Here is a 19,944-nt window from a genome sequence, read left to right on the forward strand (position 1 = left end):
CAGTCTATTCCTTGATTTTGCATTAAAATTAAATTGAGATGCCGGTTACTGATTGCACACTGGAAGATATAACCTCTCTACCGAAAACTACCTCTGTGAGAAACAACCGCTACTCGGCACAACCGCTACTCGGCACAACCGCTACCCGGCACAACCGCTACCCGAAAACTGAATCCAATAAAAGAATGGATCAGTCACACTTCACAATGTACTCTTATCATTGGGTTACAACAAAGACGGGACAAGTGCACTAGAAAGACAGAGAAACAGACATACAAAACAAACACAAATGCTTAGCTCACTGCTCACACTTCTCGATCAACCATTTTCAAACTGCCAAACTGTTGTAGGGTGCCCATTGTTGTCTGGTGACGCTTTCTCCAGCGAAACAAATAAACTTGCATGTCTCTCCGTGCTGTCCTGCGAATACTACCCTGCTGTTGTCCAGTCTTCACAGCGTGGCAGTATCTAGCAAGATGCCCCATCCTATGACAGCAGAAACTTAATGTGGCTAAATCTACCATTTGCAACCACCTCCTAAACAAAGCGGGTGTAGGAATCCCATCTATTACCTTTCTAGGGACCCCCACCTTACGTAGATCAGGCCACATGTTTATGCTGGAAACTATAGGCCTTGCCTTCCTTGCATCTGACTCAATTTGGCCATAGCTGATCAGAGCCTCAGCTTCCTGCTTAAGGGGAGTAACATGCAAGATGTCTCATTTTTGATTATAGGCTTAGGGTATTTGTCTTTTGGTAGTGCATCATCAGATTATGAGGGCTGAACACCGCTCATTCAAATCTTCAGCTCCGCCCACAGAGGTCTGAACGCACTTCAAAGCCACTGCAGGTTATCCTTTAAATGCCCTTTTTCCTAAACCATTCATTTCATCACAAAAACTATCCCCCAAACCATTCTCTCCACCATGCTGACAATTTATTTTCCTTTTTCTCTGGTGTGTGATTATCGGACGTGCATGACACTCATCCAGATCATCACTACCATTAGAATAGGACACAGTCATCTGAAGACTGGTGCACATCTTCAGCATTCAATATGGGGTCTGCAATCATCGCTCTCACTTTACAATTTTCCTCTAAAGCACTTACTCGACATGCATTACTTTGAACCAACATATCTTTCACTTCCTGCAACTCTTTCTCAAGCGCTTCTTTCTTCTGAACCTCGCTGCATAATGCCTGCAAGACTAACCACCCAGTAGTGGCATCAGCTCTCCACTCCTTAGAATATGCGCTATTGGGACACAAATGCAAAAAAAAAAAAAAAAAAAAAATAGTTACCACTAAAAACAGACATAAAAAAAACACATAAAACAAAAGCCGATGGGTTGGATATGTACAGTGCCTTGTGAAAGTATTCGACCCCCTTGAACTTTTTGACCTTTTGCCACATTTCAGGCTTCAAACAAAGATATAAAACTGTAATTTTTTGTGAAGAATCAACAAGTGGGACACAATCATGAAGTGGAACGAAATTTATTGGATATTTCAAACTTTGTTAAACAGAAAAATTGGGTGTGCAAAATTATTCAGCCCCTTTACTTTCAGTGCAGCAAACTCTCTCCAGAAGTTCAGTGAGGATCTCTGAATGATCCAATGTTGACCTAAATGACTAATGATGATAAATAGAATCCACCTGTGTGTAATCAAGTCTCCGTATAAATGCACCTGCACTGTGATAGTCTCAGAGGTCCGTTTAAAGCGCAGAGAGCATCATGAAGAACAAGGAACACACCAGGCAGGTCCGAGATACTGTTGGAAAAGTTTAAAGCCGGATTTGGATACAAAAAGATTTCCCAAGCTTTAAACATCACAAGGAGCACTGTGCAAGCGATAATATTGAAATGGAAGGAGTATCAGACCACTGCAAATCTACGAAGACCTGGCTGTCCCTCTAAACTTTCAGCTCATACAAGGAGAAGACTGATCAGAGATGCAGCCAAGAGTCCCATGATCACTCTGGATGAACTGCAGAGATCTACAGCTGAGGTGGGAGACTCTGTCCATAGGACAACAATCAGTCGTATACGGCACAAATCTGCCCTTTATGGAAGAGTGGCAAGAAGAAAGACATTTCTTAAAGATATCCATAAAAAGTGTCCTTTAAAGTTTGCCACAAGCCACCTGGGAGACACCAAACATGTGGAAGAAGGAGCTCTGCTCAGATGAAACCAAAATCAAACTTTTTGGCAACAATGCAAAACGTTATGTTTGGTGTAAAAGCAACACAGCTCATCACCCTGAACACACCATCCCCACTGTCACACATGGTGGTGGCAGCATCATGGTTTGGGCCTGCTTTTCTTCAGCAGGGACAGGGAAGATGGTTAAAATTGATGGGAAGATGGATGGAGCCAAATACAGGACCATTCTGGAAGAAAACCTGATGGAGTCTGCAAAAGACCTGAGACTGGGACGGAGATTTGTCTTCCAACAAGACAATGATCCAAAACATAAAGCAAAATCTACAATGGAATGGTTCACAAATAAACATATCCAGCTGTTAGAATGGCCAAAGTCCAGACCGGAATCCAATCGAGAATCTGTGGAAAGAACTGAATACTGCTGTTCACAAAGGCTCTCCATCCAACCTCACTGAGCTCCAGCTGTTTTGCAAGGAGGGATGGGCAAAAATTTCAATCTCCTAATGGGCAAAACTGATAGAGACATACCCCAAGCGACTTACAGCTGTAATCGCAGCAAAAGGTGGAGCTACAAAGTATTAACTTAAGGGGGCTGAATAATTTTACACTCCCAATTTTTCAGTTTATTTGTTAAGAAAAGTTTGAAATATCCAAAAAATTTCGTTCCACTTCATGATTGTGCCCCACTTGTTGATTCTTCAAAAAAAAAATACACTTTTATATCTTTAGGTTTGAAGCCTGAAATGTGGCAAAAGGTTGCAAAGTTCAAGGGGGCCAAATACTTTCGCAAGGCACTGTATCACAACCCCAGGATGTATTAACTGTGAACCTTGTATACAGGTTTCTCCCCCAATTAATAGACCTGATCCCCAGCCACAAATATGAATACAAAACCCCCCATCATTATACAAAAGAGTGAATGTTGCAAATTAAAAAATGTCCTTTGCCAAGCTAGGCTTCTAAGCTTCCACAGCAGACAAAGAAAGTAAGCTTTGGTTTTAAACAACAAATTTTCTTACCAAACGGCCAGCCATTGTAGAACCAGAACCGACTCTCCCCTCCTCCTTTTCTCCTCTGGGACGCTTGGATGCATTTTGTTGTTAGGACTTCCTGGCTCGCCATACTGTCGTGGAAATGAATAGAGCTTGGAGCATAGAAACCCGATCAGTGCGCTGAAGATTAATTACGCACCAAACGCAATTAATAGCTTGTACTGAGAAGTACAAATGTACCGCTCTTTTGCATAAGGTTTACCAGGCGCTCGGCATCGAAAAGGGAACTATCATGCTGGGTCATATCGATGCCATCTGCCGGGTCTCTCTCTCTGGGTAAGTATATGTGTATGTATGTGTGTGTGGATGCGTGAGTGTTGGTAAGAGCAAATGGATGTGTGTGTGTGTGTGTGTGTGTGTGTGTGTGTGTGTGTGTGTGTGTGTGTGTGTGTGTGTGTATGAGAGTTTCTGTGTGTCTGCATGCATGAATGAATTTACGAGCTTGTGTCTATGTGTTCTGTGCGACCTTCCTGTATCTTCTGTATGTCTCAGGGCAGGGCTTGGTTTATTTACAGCAAGTGAACAAAAGGGGGGTTACAAGAAGTGGCTTATAGAACCACCAATCACAGAACATGTATACATTCAAAAAGTACAATAGGAACTGTAGAGTAGATGCCCACGTGAATGGACACGACTGAACAAAGGGAATCCCAACTGTAACATAGCACATGGCTTCTCATCGTTCATTCATGTCAATCCATAAACATGGACTCATACCTGTTAGTGGGTCTCATCAAACAGGATTCATATAAATCATATTGGATAGTGACCATTCTAATTGTTCCAGTTGATGAGGCTTTATCTGCATAAGATAATAGCAGCAGTGTTTCAGTCACACGGATCGAATATGACTAAAAGATGCCATCCATTAATCTTGGTAAAATGATAAGAATTCCATATCACAAACCTATCTCCGCAGTACGGGGCCCCGAATGGCGGGTATAGATTTGTGCGATGGACTCTTTGCTACTAGTATTGTGCCATCTCATCTTAATGGAAGGTTTTCACTAACAAGTCTTTCCTGCAATGACAGTTAAAGCAATAAATCGCTGTGAATAGCAATTACCGGTAAAACTGACACTGGGAGACATTATGACTATTTAAATAAAGAAATGTCCACAATCAAATTTTCCACAACAGTCGATGCAATAAAAAAAACCCAACACTGGTGTCAGTGGACGCAATACCAACCCCCAACACTGGTGTCAGTGGACGCAATACCAACCCCCAACACTAGTGTCAGTGGACGCAATACCAACCCCCAACACTAGTGTCAGTGGACGCAATAATAACCCCCCCCCCCCCCCCCCCCAACACTGGTGTCAGTGGACGCAATAACAACCCCCATCACTGGTGTCAGTGGACGCAACAACAACCCCCATCACTGGTGTCAGTGGACGCAACAACAACCCCCCCACCCCCCCAACACTGGTGTCAGTGGACGCAATAATAGCCCCCCCCCCCCATCACTGGTGTCAGTGGATGCAACAACAACCCCCAACATTGGTGTCAGTGGACGCAATACCAACCCCCAACATTGGTGTCAGTGGACGCAATACCAACCCCCCAACATTGATGTCAGTGGACGCAATACCAACCCCCCAACATTGATGTCAGTGGACGCAATAACAACCCCCAACATTGATGTCAGTGGACGCAACAACCCCCCCCCCCCCCCAACACTGGTGTCAGTGGACGCAACAACAACACCCAACACTGGTGTCAGTGGACGCAACAACAACCCCCCCCCCATCACTGGTGTCAGTGGACGCAATACCAACCCCCAACATTGGTGTCAGTGAACGCAATAATAACCCCCCCCCCCCAAACACTGGTGTCAGTGGACCCAATAATAACCCCCCCAACACTGGTGTCAGTGGACGCAACAACAACCCCCATCACTGGTGTCAGTGGACGCAACAACAACCCCCATCACTGGTGTAAGTGGACGCAACAACAACCCCCATCACTGGTGTCAGTGGACGCAACAACAACCCCCATCACTGGTGTCAGTGGACGCAATAACAACCCCCCCACCCCCCAACACTGGTGTCAGTGGACGCAATAATAACCACCCCATCACTGGTGTCAGTGGATGCAACAACAACCCCCAACATTGGTGTCAGTGGACGCAATACCAACCCCCAACATTGGTGTCAGTGGACGCAATACCAACCCCCAACATTGGTGTCAGTGGCCGCAATACCATCCCCCCCCAACATTGATGTCAGTGGACGCAATACCAACCCCCAACATTGATGTCAGGGGACGCAATAACAACCCCCAACATTGGTGTCAGTGGACGCAACAACAACCCCCCCCCCCCCCCCAACACTGGTGTCAGTGGACGCAATAATAACCCCCCCCATCACTGGTGTCAGTGGACGCAACAACAACACCCAACACTGGTGTCAGTGGACGCAATAATAACCCCCCCCATCACTGGTGTCAGTGGACGCAATACCAACCCCCAACATTGATGTCATTGGACGCAATACCAACCCCCAACATTGATGTCATTGGACGCAATACCAACCCCCAACATTGGTGTCAGTGGACGCAACAACAACCCCCAACATTGGCGTCAGTGGACGCAATAACAACCCCCAACATTGGTGTCAGTGGACGCAATAATAACCTCCAGCATTGTTATCAGTACTATAAACTTTGGTGGTCAGTGGCAGTGAAATGTTGATCCTTTGTCTTCTTTTATTTTTCTGTTTGGATAGTTGGGGAGCCGGTGACCGTCCCTCAGATAAAGGACCCCAGCCCGGAGATGGTGGACCTCTATCACACCATGTATAAACGTTCTTTGCTCCGACTCTTCCATGAAAACAAGACGAAATATGGACTGCGAGAGAACGCCGAACTGCGGATCTTGTGACCCTTCACCCTTGAGATGTGTAGAACTCCGAGGACAGATGTGGACGTGTCCTGGTGGACATTGGGATGAACGTTCATGATGGGCATTTAGATGAACAGTCATGGTGGACATTGGGATAAACTTCAATGGTGAACATTGGGATGGGCATTCATGGAGGACATGGAGATGGACGTTTAAGGATGGATATTGGAATGAAGGTTTATGGTGGAATTTGGGATGGGCATTCATGGTGGGCATTGGGATGGGCATTCATGGTGGGCATTGGGATGGGCATTCATGGTGGGCATTGGGATGGGCATTCATGGTGGGCATTGGGATGGACATTCATGGTGGGCATTGGGATGGACATTCATGGTGGGCATTGGGATGGACATTCATGGTGGGCATTGGGATGGACATTCATGGTGGGCATTGGGATGGACATTCATGGTGGGCATTGGGATGGACATTCATGGCGTTGCTCTGATGGGACGCTGATTTTTAGTAGTGTGCATTAACATTCGAGCCATAGATTTTGCCAGTGTTTGATGTCACCTGTACAGGAACAACATCAAAGAGACATTGTTACCGGCCGGTGTGAAGACACAAGAACCAGAAGATATAACTCTTTACATGTAATGGCGCATTCTGACATCTTTCCAGCAGGTGGCGGTAGAGTTCTATGAGTAGGTTTTGCTTTCCAATCTGATTAGACGGAGCTGTATAACGTTCAGTGGAAATAAAGCCAACACATTATGGGCTCTTTTATATACAGTGCCTTGAAAAAGTATTCATACCCCCTTGAAATTTCCCACATTTTGTCATGTTACAACCAAAAAAGGTAAATGTGTTTTAGTGGGGTTTTATGTGATAGACCAACACAAAGTGGTACATAATTGTGAAGTCGAAGGAAAATGATACAAATAAATCTGTGAAAAGTGTGGCTGCATTTGTATTCACCCCCCTTTACTCTGACACCCCTAACTAATCTATTGGAACCAATTGTCTTCAGAAGTCACCTAATTAGTAAATTGAGTCCACCTGTGTGTAATGTAATCTCAGTATAAATACAGCTGTTCTGTGAAGCCCAGAGGTTTGTTAGAGAACCTTAGTGAGCAAACAGCATCATGAAGACCAAGGAACACAGCAGACAGGTCAGGGATAAAGTTGTGGAGAAGTGTAAAGCAGGGTTAGGTTATAAAAAAAATCTCCCAAGCTTTAACCATCTCACAGAGCGCTGTTCAATCCATCATGGGAAAATGGAAAGAGTATGGCACAACTGCAACCCTACCAAGACATGGCCGTCCACCTAAACTGACCGGCCGGGCCGCTACCAAGACATGGCCGTCCACCTAAACTGACCGGCCGGGCCCCTACCAAGACATGGCCGTCCACCTAAACTGACCAGCCGGGCCCCTACCAAGACATGGCCGTCCACCTAAACTGACCGGCCGGGCCCCTACCAAGCCGAGCAAGGAGAGCATTCATCAGAGAAGCAGCCAAGAGGCCCATGGGAACTCTGGAGGAGCTGCAGAGATCCACAGCTCAGGTGGGAGAATCTGTCCACAGGACAACTATTAGTCGTGCGCTCCACAAATCTGCCCTTTATGGAAGAGTGAGAAGAAGAAAGCCATTGGTGGAAGAAAGCCATAAGAAGTCCTGTTTGCAGTTTGGGAGAAGCCATGTGGGGGACACAGCAAACGTGGAAGAAGGAGCTCTGCTCAGAGGAGACCAAAATTCAACCAAAACACTATGTGGGGGAAAACTAACACTGCCCATCACCCTGAACACACCATCCCCACTGTGAAACATGATGGTGGTAGCATCATGGTGTGGGGATGGTTTTCTCAAGCAGGGACAGGGAAGCTGGTCAGAGTTGATGGGAAGATGGATGGAGCCAAATACAGGACAATCTTAGAAGAAAAGACTTGAGACTGGGGTGGAGGTTCTCCTTCCAGCAGGACAACGACCCGAAACATCCAGCCAGAGCTACAATGGAATGGTTTACATCAAAGCATATTCATGTGTTAGAATGGCCCAGTCACAGTCCAGACCTAAATCACATTGAGAATCTGTGGCAAGACTTGAAAATTGCTGTTCACAGACGCTCTCCATCCAATCTGACAGAGATGAGATATTCTGCAAAGAAGAATGGGCAGAAATGTCCTCTCTAGATGTGCAAAGCTGGTAGAGACATCCCCAAAAAGACTCCCAGCTGTAATTGCAGGGAAAGGCGGAGCTACAAAGTATTGACTCCGGGGGGTGATTACAAATGCAGCCACACTTTTCACAGATTTATTTGTATCATTTATCATTTTCCTTCCACTTCACAATTATGGCCACTTTGTGTCGGTCTATCACATAAAATCCCAATAAAATACATTTACGTTTTTGGTTGTGACATGAGAAAATGGGGGGGAATTTCAAGGGGTGTGAATACTTTTACAAAGCTGTGTGTGTATATATATATATATATATATATATATATATATATATATATATATATATATATATATATATATATATATATATATATATATATATATATATATATATATATATATATATATATATATATATATATATATATATATAAAAACGAATATAAAATATGGGTTAGCTCCAGGAACCCCGGCCGGTCTCCGATAAACAATAAAAAATACTTTTTATACCTCCGGTACCAAGTTGAGTATTTATTGAGCAGCACATTGATAGGATAACAAATTAGTAAAAATTGTCAAATATTCCAGAATTAAAATATTGAGATCTACAAATATCAGTAAATTCACAAAATAACTTCATTCATACAAAAATTCTCAATTCTTCATCTAAAAAGGTCAAATTTCCCCCAAAAACTGAGTTCTCATCAACCCACCCGTCATATTCCTACAGTTTTTTTTTTTTTTTTAAGGGGGGGGGGGGGCTGAACATTGGTCTTCTTCACAGACAATGGCGGATACCCCCATCCCCCACAGGAAGTAGTACACATTACTGAACATGTATTAAACCCAAATATTGAATATATTGCAGCTTACCTCTCATTATATCCGACGGCTGCATTCGTTTTCCTTTTCAGGCTTTTTTTCCCCTCTTCTGTTTTCACCTGATGAGCTGGCCAGTAACACACCTCCTATATTAGAGCGCCCCCACTCTGACCAGTAACACACCTCCTATATTAGAGCGCCCCCACTCTGACCAGTAACACACCTCCTATATTAGAGCGCCCCCACTCTGACCAGTAACACACCTCCTATATTAGAGCGCCCCCACTCTGGCCAGTAACACACCTCCTGTATTACAGCGCCCCCCATTCTGGCCAGTAACGCACTTCCCCCTATTAGAGCGCCCCCCCACTCTGGCCAGTAATGCACTTCCCCTATTAGAGCGCCCCCCATTCTGGCCAGTAACACACTTCCCCCTATTAGAGCGCCCCCCACTCTGGCCAGTAACGCACTTCCCCCTATTAGAGCGCCCCCCACTCTGGCCAGTAATGCACTTCCCCTATTAGAGCGCCCCCCACTCTGGCTAGTAACACCTCCCGTATTACAAGCGCCCCCACTCTGGCCAGTAACACACCTATATTAGAGCGCCCCCACTCTGGCCAGTAAGACACCTCCTATATTCGAGCGCCCCCACTCTGACCAGTAACACACCTATATTAGAGCACCCCCACTCTGGCTAGTAACACCTCCCGTATTACAAGCGCCCCCACTCTGGCCAGTAACACACCTCCTGTATTACAGCGCCCCCCATTCTGGCCAGTAACGCACTCCCCCCTATTAGAGCGCCCCCCCACTCTGGCCAGTAATGCACTTCCCCTATTACAGCGCCCCCCACTCTGGCAAGTAACACACCTCCTGTATCAGAGCGCCCCCCACTCTGGCCAGTAATGCACTTCCCCTATTAGAGCGCCCCCCACTGGCCAGATCACCAGGTGAAAAAATGAAAGAAACCTAAAAATAAAAAAACAATGCAACCGTTCCATCTAAGAATTGGTAATTTTATAAATGGTTGATTTTGGGTTCAATATCACTTTACCATGAAAAATATATCTGAAGACAGGTCCACTTTGATATGGGGGGGGGGGGAGGGGTGGTGGAGTTGCCATCATACTTAAAAACACAAAAAAAAAAAAAAAAAAGTATAGAATCCTTAAATAATAAATCCTTCATATTCAGTAAAAGAATGCTGAGAAAATGTCAGTAAATTCTATTGTCAATGTGGAATAAAATGTAGCGATAGACGGATCCTGAAACGTTATTTTTTTTGCTGTGAGATAAAATAATCAATTCAGAAAAGTTAAAAAAATAAAGACAAAAATCTAAAAATTAAAGATCTATAAATAGCACCGGATATGGGAAGGAAGAAATCCCCGGATCTCCGTAAAACAAGTTCACTTTGTGGATTCCGAATTTGACCCTTTTAGGCTCGGTTCACTCTGCCGCCACCTATGGTGTGACTTTGCCAGGCGATTTGCATGCCACTTTGATGTGACTCTCAGGAAAATTGTCTTGGCACAGTTTGGACCCCCCCCACGGCCTACCTGAGTATTGTTGCTCACCATGTCCATCCCTTTATGACTACAGTGTCTCCATCTTTTGATGGCTCCTCCCAGCAGGATAATGCACCATGTCACAAAGCTCCAATCATCTCATCACTGGTTTCTTCACCATGACAATGAGGTCACTGTCCTCCAATGGCCTCCACACTCCCCACATTTCATCCAATAGAGACCCTTTGGGATGTGGTGGAACGGGAAATTGGCATCATGAATGTGTAGCCGACAAATCTGCACCTGGACCTGCATCTGGATCACAGCGGCTTGCCTTAGTGAGTTGGGGAATTATTAAAACTGAATATCACCACAACGCGTTAACACGTAACTGCATGATGGAGCAAAATCTGAGGAATGTTTCCCTTGTTGTATCTATGCCACCAAGAATGAAGGCAAAAGAGGGTCAAACTCACTACTAGCAAGGTGGGCCTAAAAGGGGCCGGTGAATGTAGAGAAGGATCCAACTTCCATTAAAGTCTAGAACAGGGTCATTCAAACTATGGGCCCTTCAAACTATGGGCCCTTCAAACTATGGGCCCTTCAAACTATGGGCCCTTCAAACTATGGGCCCTTCAAACTATGGGCCCTTCAAACTATGGGCCCTTCAAACTATGGGCCCTTCAAACTATGGGCCCTTCAAACTATGGGCCCTTCAAACTATGGGCCCTTCAAACTATGGGCCCTTCAAACTATGGGCCCTTCAAACTATGGGCCCTTCAAACTATGGGCCCTTCAAACTATGGGCCCTTCAAACTATGGGCCCTTCAAACTATGGGCCCTTCAAACTATGGGCCCTTCAAACTATGGGCCCTTCAAACTATGGGCCCTTCAAACTATGGGCCCTTCAAACTATGGGCCCTTCAAACTATGGGCCCTTCAAACTATGGGCCCTTCAAACTATGGGCCCTTCAAACTATGGGCCCTTCAAACTATGGGCCCTTCAAACTATGGGCCCTTCAAACTATGGGCCCTTCAAACTATGGGCCCTTCAAACTATGGGCCCTTCAAACTATGGGCCCTTCAAACTATGGGCCCTTCAAACTATGGGCCCTTCAAACTATGGGCCCTTCAAACTATGGGCCCTTCAAACTATGGGCCCTTCAAACTATGGGCCCTTCAAACTATGGGCCCTTCAAACTATGGGCCCTTCAAACTATGGGCCCTTCAAGTTCAGGAACTACAATTCCCATCATGCCTAGTAATCTGTGAATGTCAGTTGTACAATGCCTCATGGGATGTGGTGTTCCACAACAGCTGGAGGGCCGTAGTTTGAGGATCCCCGGTCTAGGGCAGTGATGGTGAACCTTGGCACCCCAGATGTTTTGGGACTATATGTCCCATGATGCTCATCTGCAGCGTAGTTGGGCATCATGGGAAATGAAGTTCCAAAAAACACCTGGGGTGCCAAGGTTCACCATCACTGAACTAGGGCGACAAAGTCATATAGAAGTCCCCCAGGAACCTTCTCTAAAGTTGGGAACGACTTAAGTTGTGCCAAGGCGGCTCTCATTGACTATCAGAGGATTGCACGTCACGTGACTTGGGGTCCCACAAGTCGAATCCCAAGTCACGGCAGTGTGAACCATGCCATAGCCTCAGTTCACACAGCTGCGACTTGGGATCGGATTTGTGGAACCCCCCCAAGTCACATGGCATGGGAAATCCCATGTTAGTCAATGAGTGCGACCTTAATTAGCACTACTGAAATCGCTCCAACTTAGAAAAGGTTCCTGTGCGACTTCTATCCAACTTGTGCTCATAGACTTCAATTGAGGTCACCTCCAAGTCGGATCCTCCTCGATATTTATGTGATTTGGATCTGACATTACAGGAAGATTACCCAGGCATTCCCAAAAGTCGCTTCTAAAGTCACATCAAAGTGGTACCTCAAGTCGCCCGGTAGAGGCGCGCCGTAAGTCACGCGACTTTCAGGTCGCAGCGGTGTGAACTGAGCCTAAGGCCTCGGGCACGCAGTGTAATCTGCGAGTGTATTTCTCCGCCAGGATACTCCACGCCCATAGAAACTGATTGCTGCATGCACTGTAGTTGCAGTAAAGCCCTGAATGCGGCTTGTACCGCGTCCATTGTTACAAATATTCTTGCTATAAATATTTCAGATTTTTATAGCCAAATTAGGATTTATAAAAAATATTTATGATAAAAAAAAAATTATGAAGATTTGGGGCTCATTCACACTTCCCGGTTTCTGTGCGTTGCGTTGGTGCGCGCTGTGGTAGGGTAGCCTATTGGACGCCAGTGCACAGGAGCATGCAGCATTCTTCCCCACACAACACCCAGTAGTGCATTACCTTGCGTTGTGCTGCACCTGGATCACAGCGGTTTGCCTTACTGCGTTGGGGGAACGATTCAAACTGAATGACACCACAACGCGTTAACATGTTACCGCAACACGCCTGAGGACTACAGTATGTTTTGGCCTTTAAGCGCAGCCTCTTCCTCCGTCTGCTCCCATCTGGCCAAGATGTCAAGACGCTCATCTCCGGGACGTCTTCTTCTCCTCCTCCTCCTCACTGTTGTCACCTTTGTCCTCGGCCACCTCACACAGCTGACTCTCATCCACGTGCTCCAGGGACTCCGCTCGCTGCATGGAGAGCTCATTAAGGGATATACGAGGCAGCGTGTTCTGCTCTGGATTTAGCCACGGCTTAAACTCCGGCTTGTTTTTCTTCTTCCACGATGGGTACTGGAGGCACGCCTTGTGCAGCTTCCGCAGAATCTGAGATTATAAAAGAGAGGTCAGTGAGGTCGTACTAAGGGGTGACTACAGTTCTATGGGCTTCCACACCTTTTTATCTCTGAAAAGACAACAAATTGTGGACAACTGACCATCACATCTACTACATGTCAAAAAGTACATGGACCCCCCCCTCTAAATGGAGGTCAGGTGTCTCCAGTGAAGGGTCCTGGTAATCCATCATACAAAGACATTGTAAACATTTTTCAACCTTGTGGTAACAGTTTGGTGAAGACCCTTTACTGTTACAGCATGTCAACCCCCTACCCCGTGTACAAAGCCAGCTCCATGAAGTCATGGTGTGACCAGTTTGGGGTGGAGGAACTCGAGTGTCCTGCACAGAGCCCAGACCTCAACCCTACTTTTAGAAGGCCTTTGGTACAGGGTAATCTCATCAGTACCTGCCCTTAACCCTATGGAACGTCTTTGGGATGAGGACTGGTCATCCCAAAGGTGTTCAGTAGGTTTGAGGCCATGGATGCCTACTACATGTCCAAATGTACATGGATCCCCCTCTAAATGATGGAGTTCAGGTGTCTCCAGTGAAGGGTCCTGGTAATCCTCCATCATACAAAGACATTGTAGACAGTTGTGCTCTTCCAACCTTGTGGTAACAGTTTGGTGAAGACCCTTTACTGTGTCAACATGACTGTGCCCCACCATGTACAAAGCCAGCTATACAAAGTCATGGTGGGACCAGTTTGGTGTGGAGGAACTCGTGTCCTGCACAGAGCCCGGACCTCAACCCTACTTTTGGAAGACCTTTGGTACAGGGTAATCTCATCCAACATCAGTACCTGCCCTTAACCATATTGAACAGCTTTGGGATGAGGTCTTGTCATCCCAAAGGTGTTCAGTAGGTTTGAGGCCATGAAGGAACTCAAGTGTCCCATACAGAGCCCTGACCTCATCCCTACTGAACACCTTTGGGATGGATTGGGACACCAGTTGTGAGCTAGGTGTTCTCATTCAACATTAGTACCTGAGGGGGGGGGGACTTGTTCAGACTCCCACCATACAAAGACATTGTAGGTAACTGTGCACTTCCAACCTTATGGTAACAGTTTGGGCGAAGACCCTTTTCTGTTCCAGCACGACTGGGGGGGTTCTCTAGGTGAAGCGTTTTCATGGTGGGGGTGGAAACCAATTTGGTAACCTGTGTCCCCCCCCCCCTCATCACCACATACATGCTCCGCTGTTTGCTTTGCCTTTAGCCAGGCTGACGCGTTTCAAAATCAGTGCAAGACGACCTGCAGAGGCAACAAACGCACAACAGGAAGGTCCCATGACCTTCACGCTTCCAAGTCCACATGGAACTAGACCTGGCTGGTGACACTGACACATACAGGTGGCAGCTGAGAATGGGAACCCCTCCAACTGAAGAAGACAACTGGGCGCAAACTGATACTGAGAAATGGGGCCAATACGGCATCTTTGCCCTGGGTAGTGGATGGCCAAGACCTTGTCCTGGCACTAGAGAAGAAATCTCCCAAACAGGGCACCTAATGGGGGTTTTGGGCCAATAAAGTATTAATTTAGTGTCACAGAGTCCAACTGATATGCCAGCCGCAGGTCCAGGGGCAACAGGGCAGCTGTAGCTTCCTCTGACCACTATCTGCCCTCTACTCTAAACTTCCTTTGAAGTTACAATATAAAAGCCAACAATCGGCAACTACAATATCTGGGGCAAATAATTACATTCGAGGCGGATTCTTACCTTTGGTGCCAAATACTGGGAAGATTTATTAACCACCCACTTTGGTAACGAACCTGAAAAACAGGATTTCATCAATGTTAGGACACGCCTCCCTAAACCTAAATTTTACATTTAATCTCAATTTTTTTAAATATTAAAAGCAGAGCGCTGTTCTCCTAGGCAATTTTTTCATAAAGAAATTGCGTATACACCTTCTGCACTAACCGTATCCAAACTCCCAGCAATTAACTAAAACTCAATTTCCCTGGCTGTATATACCCTTCATATACCGGAGAGCAGCGAACACAGATATGCATTCATCCACCTGTGCAAATGCAAAAGAAATAAAAAAAAAAAAAATACATACATACATAAAAACAAAAGGAAAATCCATTTATATCAGTACTGTGGGCGGGCTTACTGATTCAAACATGTGAAAATGGGTGGGACTCCATTCACTGCATCCCTCCCCCACCTTACTATTGGTTACTGAGGTCATCCATCATGCTAAAAGTGTTAAAATTAAAGCGACATGCCCCCGCTAAATACAGCTTTATGCCAGTATAGGTCAGGGGTACAATTCAAAAAGTAGCCAACATGTTTCGGGAGTCTAACTGCCCCCTTCATCAGGGCTAGAAGTAAAATAAACCTAGGGGTCCAGCGCCATCTTTCCTCAACTAATCATGCTAAAAGTGACCCGGTTGCTATAAGGTGATAAGCACGCAATGTGTGCCTTGTAAAAAATAAAAAAAAATAAAAAATTATATACATACATACCACACACACTATATGTGTGTGTACGCATGTTTATTTATATAAATACACTTTTTTTTTTAATTTATGTTTGGGGGGTTTCAAGTAATTTTCCAGCAAAACACCAGATTTTTACATGAGAGAAATGTCAGAATTGGCCCAGGTGGCAAGTGGTTAAAGCAGAACTCCAGCCATAAACAAGATAAAAAAAATATATAAATATAAAATAAATCCAGAGTTTGCAGCAACATTCCATTCTCAGTGCAGAGAATTTCCCTGCAGTACTTCATTTCGGCCACCAGATGTCCTCAGTCTACTGGCCAGCATTTGAGCTTTGCCAAGAATACTCAGACAGCTTCACACAATAAAAAGAGCCAATCAGATCCGTTTCCCATGAGACCTTTCTATTTAGTCCTGGAAGTATTTCAGTGTTTATTCCTACTCACGCACTTACCTCTGGGGTCCACCTGTGCCAGGTAGGTGAGTGTAGAGCTTGTGGGGCCATTGGACTTCACTAGGTATCCCGCCATATAGGAGACGGCCCGGACCATGTCCTTCCGAGGCGGATACATCTGCAGACAGAGACATGGAAATCCCAATCAATGGCCGGGATTTACAGCAACTAACACACAGGGGAGACCCCGAACCCCAATCACTAAATCCTCATAGAAGCTTTCACATGATCAATGTAATTCCCAAACGTAGGTTTCCAGGAAAATAATCCCTGATGATCCTGCCATGGAAATCCTTGTTCGGGTCTTTCCTGTTATAGGGTGACAACGCCTTGTCCTGGTCTAATTGTGTCTCTGCATTGTCACCTGGTCACATGCACTGCCACTACAAGAGGCAAATTCAGCACACGTTATAAGGAGAGGAGAAGGAAGAAAAGAAGGAAGAATAAAGAAAAAGAAGGGAGGAGGAGGAAGAAGGAAGAAGAAGGGAGGAAGGAGGTTGTCACCCTATAACAGGAAGTGACCTTCACTTCATGGTAGGATCACCAATAGCAGTGCGCTTGGGTTTGGTCTGAAGTTACTGGTAATCGTTGGGCCCCACAACTGATGGGATGAAAGTAGTCTATCGCAAGTCCATGTGACAGGGCAACAATGAAGGAGCACAATTGGAAAACTGGGACAAAGCGTTGTCACCCTATAACAGGAAGTGACCTTCATGGTGGGATCACCAATAGTAATGAGCCTAGTTTTTGGTCTGAAGTTAGCGAACATCATTGGGCCCCACAACTGATGGGATGCTTGTAGTCTCCATCAGAAGCCCATGTGACAGGGTGACCACACCGAAGCACAATTGGTAGACAGGTACAGGGCGTTGTCACCCGATAACAGGAAGAGCCCAAAGGAGGACCTTTCATTGCAGGATCACCAGTAGTGAGGTGCTTGGGTTTGGTCTGAAGTTAGCGATCATCGTCGGGCTTCCTATGGAGACTACTAGCATCCCATCAGTTGTGGAGCCCAACGAGGACCCAAGCACACTACTATTGGTGATCCTACCATGAAGGTCACTTCCTGTTATAGGGTGACAACGCTCTGTCCCCGGTCTCCCAATTGTGCTCCTGTGTTGTCACCCTGTCACATGGGCTTCTTATGGAGACTACAAGTATCCCATCATTTGCGGGGCCCAAGCATGACCGGTAACTTCAGACCAAACCCAAGCACTCAAGTGCACTACTATTGGTGATCCTACCACGAAGGTCACTTCCTGTTATAGGGTGACAACGCTCTGTCCCCAGTCTCCCAATTGTGCTTCTGTGTGGTCACCCTGACACATGGGCTTCCTATGGAGACTACTAGCTTCCCATCAGTTGCGGAGCCCATGTAACACAGGAGCATAATTGGGAGACAGGGACAGAACGTTGTCACCCTATAACAGGAAATGACCTTCATGGTGGGATCACCAATAGTAATGTGCTTGGGTTTAGTCTGAAGTTAGCGACCATCATTGGGCCCTGCAACGGATGGGATGAAAGTAGTCTCCATCAGAAGCCCATGTGACAGGGTGACCACTCCGAAGCACAATTAAGAGACAGGGACAGAGCGTTGTCACCCTATAACAGGAAGTGACCTCTATGGCAGGATCAGTGGGGATTATTTTAATAAATATTGCAGATTTCTGAATACTTACATTATGTTTGACAGAGAAGTTGATGATGAGATAAGTGTCGGGAAGTACCAGCCAGGAGCGCAGGGTGACCACATCGCGGTTCTTCAGAGGCTTGGGACACTTCCCTGTGGGGGGAGGGGAGGGGAGGAGAGTTAGTAGAACAATGGATGTACAGTGTTGCCCTCTACTGGTGTGTTCACCTTCGCACACTCACAGGAGTCACAGCACACACACACACACACACACACACACACTCACAGGAGTCACAGCACACACACACTCACAGGAGTCACAGCACACACACACTCACAGGAGTCACAGCACACACACACACACACACTCACACGAGTCACAGCACACACACACACACACACTCACACGAGTCACAGCACACACACACACTCACACGAGTCACAGCACACACACACACACACTCACATGAGTCACAGCACACACACACACACACTCACACGAGTCACAGCACACACACTCACACGAGTCACAGCACACACACTCACACGAGTCACAGCACACACACTCACACGAGTCACAGCACACACACTCACACGAGTCACAGCACACACACTCACAGCACACACACTCACACGAGTCACAGCACACACACTCACAGGAGTCACAGCACACACACTCACAGGAGTCACAGCACACACACTCACAGGAGTCACAGCACACACACTCACAGGAGTCACAGCACACACACTCACAGGAGTCACAGCACACACACTCACAGGAGTCACAGCACACACACTCACAGGAGTCACAGCACACACACTCACAGGAGACACAGCACACACACTCACAGGAGACACAGCACACACACTCACAGGAGACACAGCACACACACTCACAGGAGACACAGCACACACACTCACAGGAGTCACAGCACACACACACACTCACAGGAGTCACAGCACACACACTCACAGGAGTCACAGCACACACACTCACAGGAGACACAGCACACACACTCACAGGAGACACAGCACACACACTCACAGGAGACACAGCACACACACTCACAGGAGACACAGCACACACACTCACAGGAGTCACAGCACACACACACTCACAGGAGTCACAGCACACACACACTCACAGGAGTCACAGCACACACACACTCACAGGAGTCACAGCACACACACACTCACAGGAGTCACAGCACACACACACTCACAGGAGTCACAGCACACACACACTCACAGGAGTCACAGCACACACACACTCACAGGAGTCACAGCACACACACACACACAGGAGACACAGCACACACACACTCACAGGAGACACAGCACACACACACTCACAGGAGTCACAGCACACACACACTCACAGGAGACACAGCACACACACATTCACAGGAGTCACAGCACACACACTCACAGGAGTCACAGCACACACACTCACAGGAGTCACAGCACACACACTCACAGGAGTCACAGCACACACACTCACAGGAGTCACAGCACACACACTCACAGGAGTCACAGCACACACACTCACAGCGCACACACTCACAGGAGTCACAGCACACACACTCACAGGAGTAATAGCCGACGTCGGCATTCAGTGACAGGCGGGCAATGTCCCGGGTCTCTATCATGGTCAAATCCCACTTCTTGCGATATTCGATGTCGTGAAGAACATCATACACCGTCTCTGCCGCCACGTCTGGGAACGTCATACGCCCCTGGGGGGAGGAGTCAGAGCAACCACCGTTATTTAACATTTGAGACATTTATACATCACTGCTATGTGTCGATGGATCCAACAACCCCCGGGGGGGTCAAAGTCTCTCCAGAAAGCAGCCACAGCTGGGATAAGAAAGGTCTGTTCCCTGCCAGCATGCCTTCTGTATGGAAGCCGTGATCTCCTGCAGAGGTCCAACCCTGCCAAGTCAGAGCGAAAGCAACCCAATCAGCATGAGTTTTGTTGATTGGAGTGCTCTACCCCCAAGGAAGGGTGTTGGATC

General features: G+C 46.6%; 2 protein-coding genes across 3 annotated transcripts in view; one reads left to right on the top strand and one right to left on the bottom strand.

The window, feature by feature from the left end:
* LOC309560676 (diacylglycerol O-acyltransferase 2-like) overlaps positions 1-6,250 on the top strand; it is a 39,331-nt gene extending 33,081 nt beyond the window's left edge. Inside the window, exon 8 of the mRNA XM_082264298.1 lies at positions 5,947-6,250. Coding sequence (XP_082120424.1) covers positions 5,947-6,101 — 155 coding nt within the window. The 3' untranslated portion in view covers positions 6,102-6,250. The remainder of the gene's footprint in view (positions 1-5,946) is intronic.
* A 6,820-nt stretch (positions 6,251-13,070) lies between these two features.
* LOC309560351 (START domain-containing protein 10-like) overlaps positions 13,071-19,944 on the bottom strand; it is a gene marked incomplete at its 5' end in the record, with an annotated part of 22,436 nt that continues 15,562 nt past the window's right edge. The window contains 5 exons of one of the 2 annotated variants that reach the window (XM_082263978.1): positions 13,071-13,372; positions 15,108-15,160; positions 16,294-16,411; positions 17,976-18,079; positions 19,515-19,662. In XM_082263978.1, the coding sequence (XP_082120104.1) occupies positions 13,130-13,372; positions 15,108-15,160; positions 16,294-16,411; positions 17,976-18,079; positions 19,515-19,656 (660 nt within the window). In that variant the 3' untranslated portion in view covers positions 13,071-13,129. The remainder of the gene's footprint in view (positions 13,373-15,107; positions 15,161-16,293; positions 16,412-17,975; positions 18,080-19,514; positions 19,663-19,944) is intronic. The other variant, XM_082263977.1, reaches the window with a different exon arrangement.

Source organism: Pelophylax lessonae (genome assembly GCF_965119305.1).
Source record: "Pelophylax lessonae genome assembly, chromosome: 7".
NCBI classification, from domain to species: Eukaryota; Metazoa; Chordata; class Amphibia; order Anura; family Ranidae; genus Pelophylax; species Pelophylax lessonae.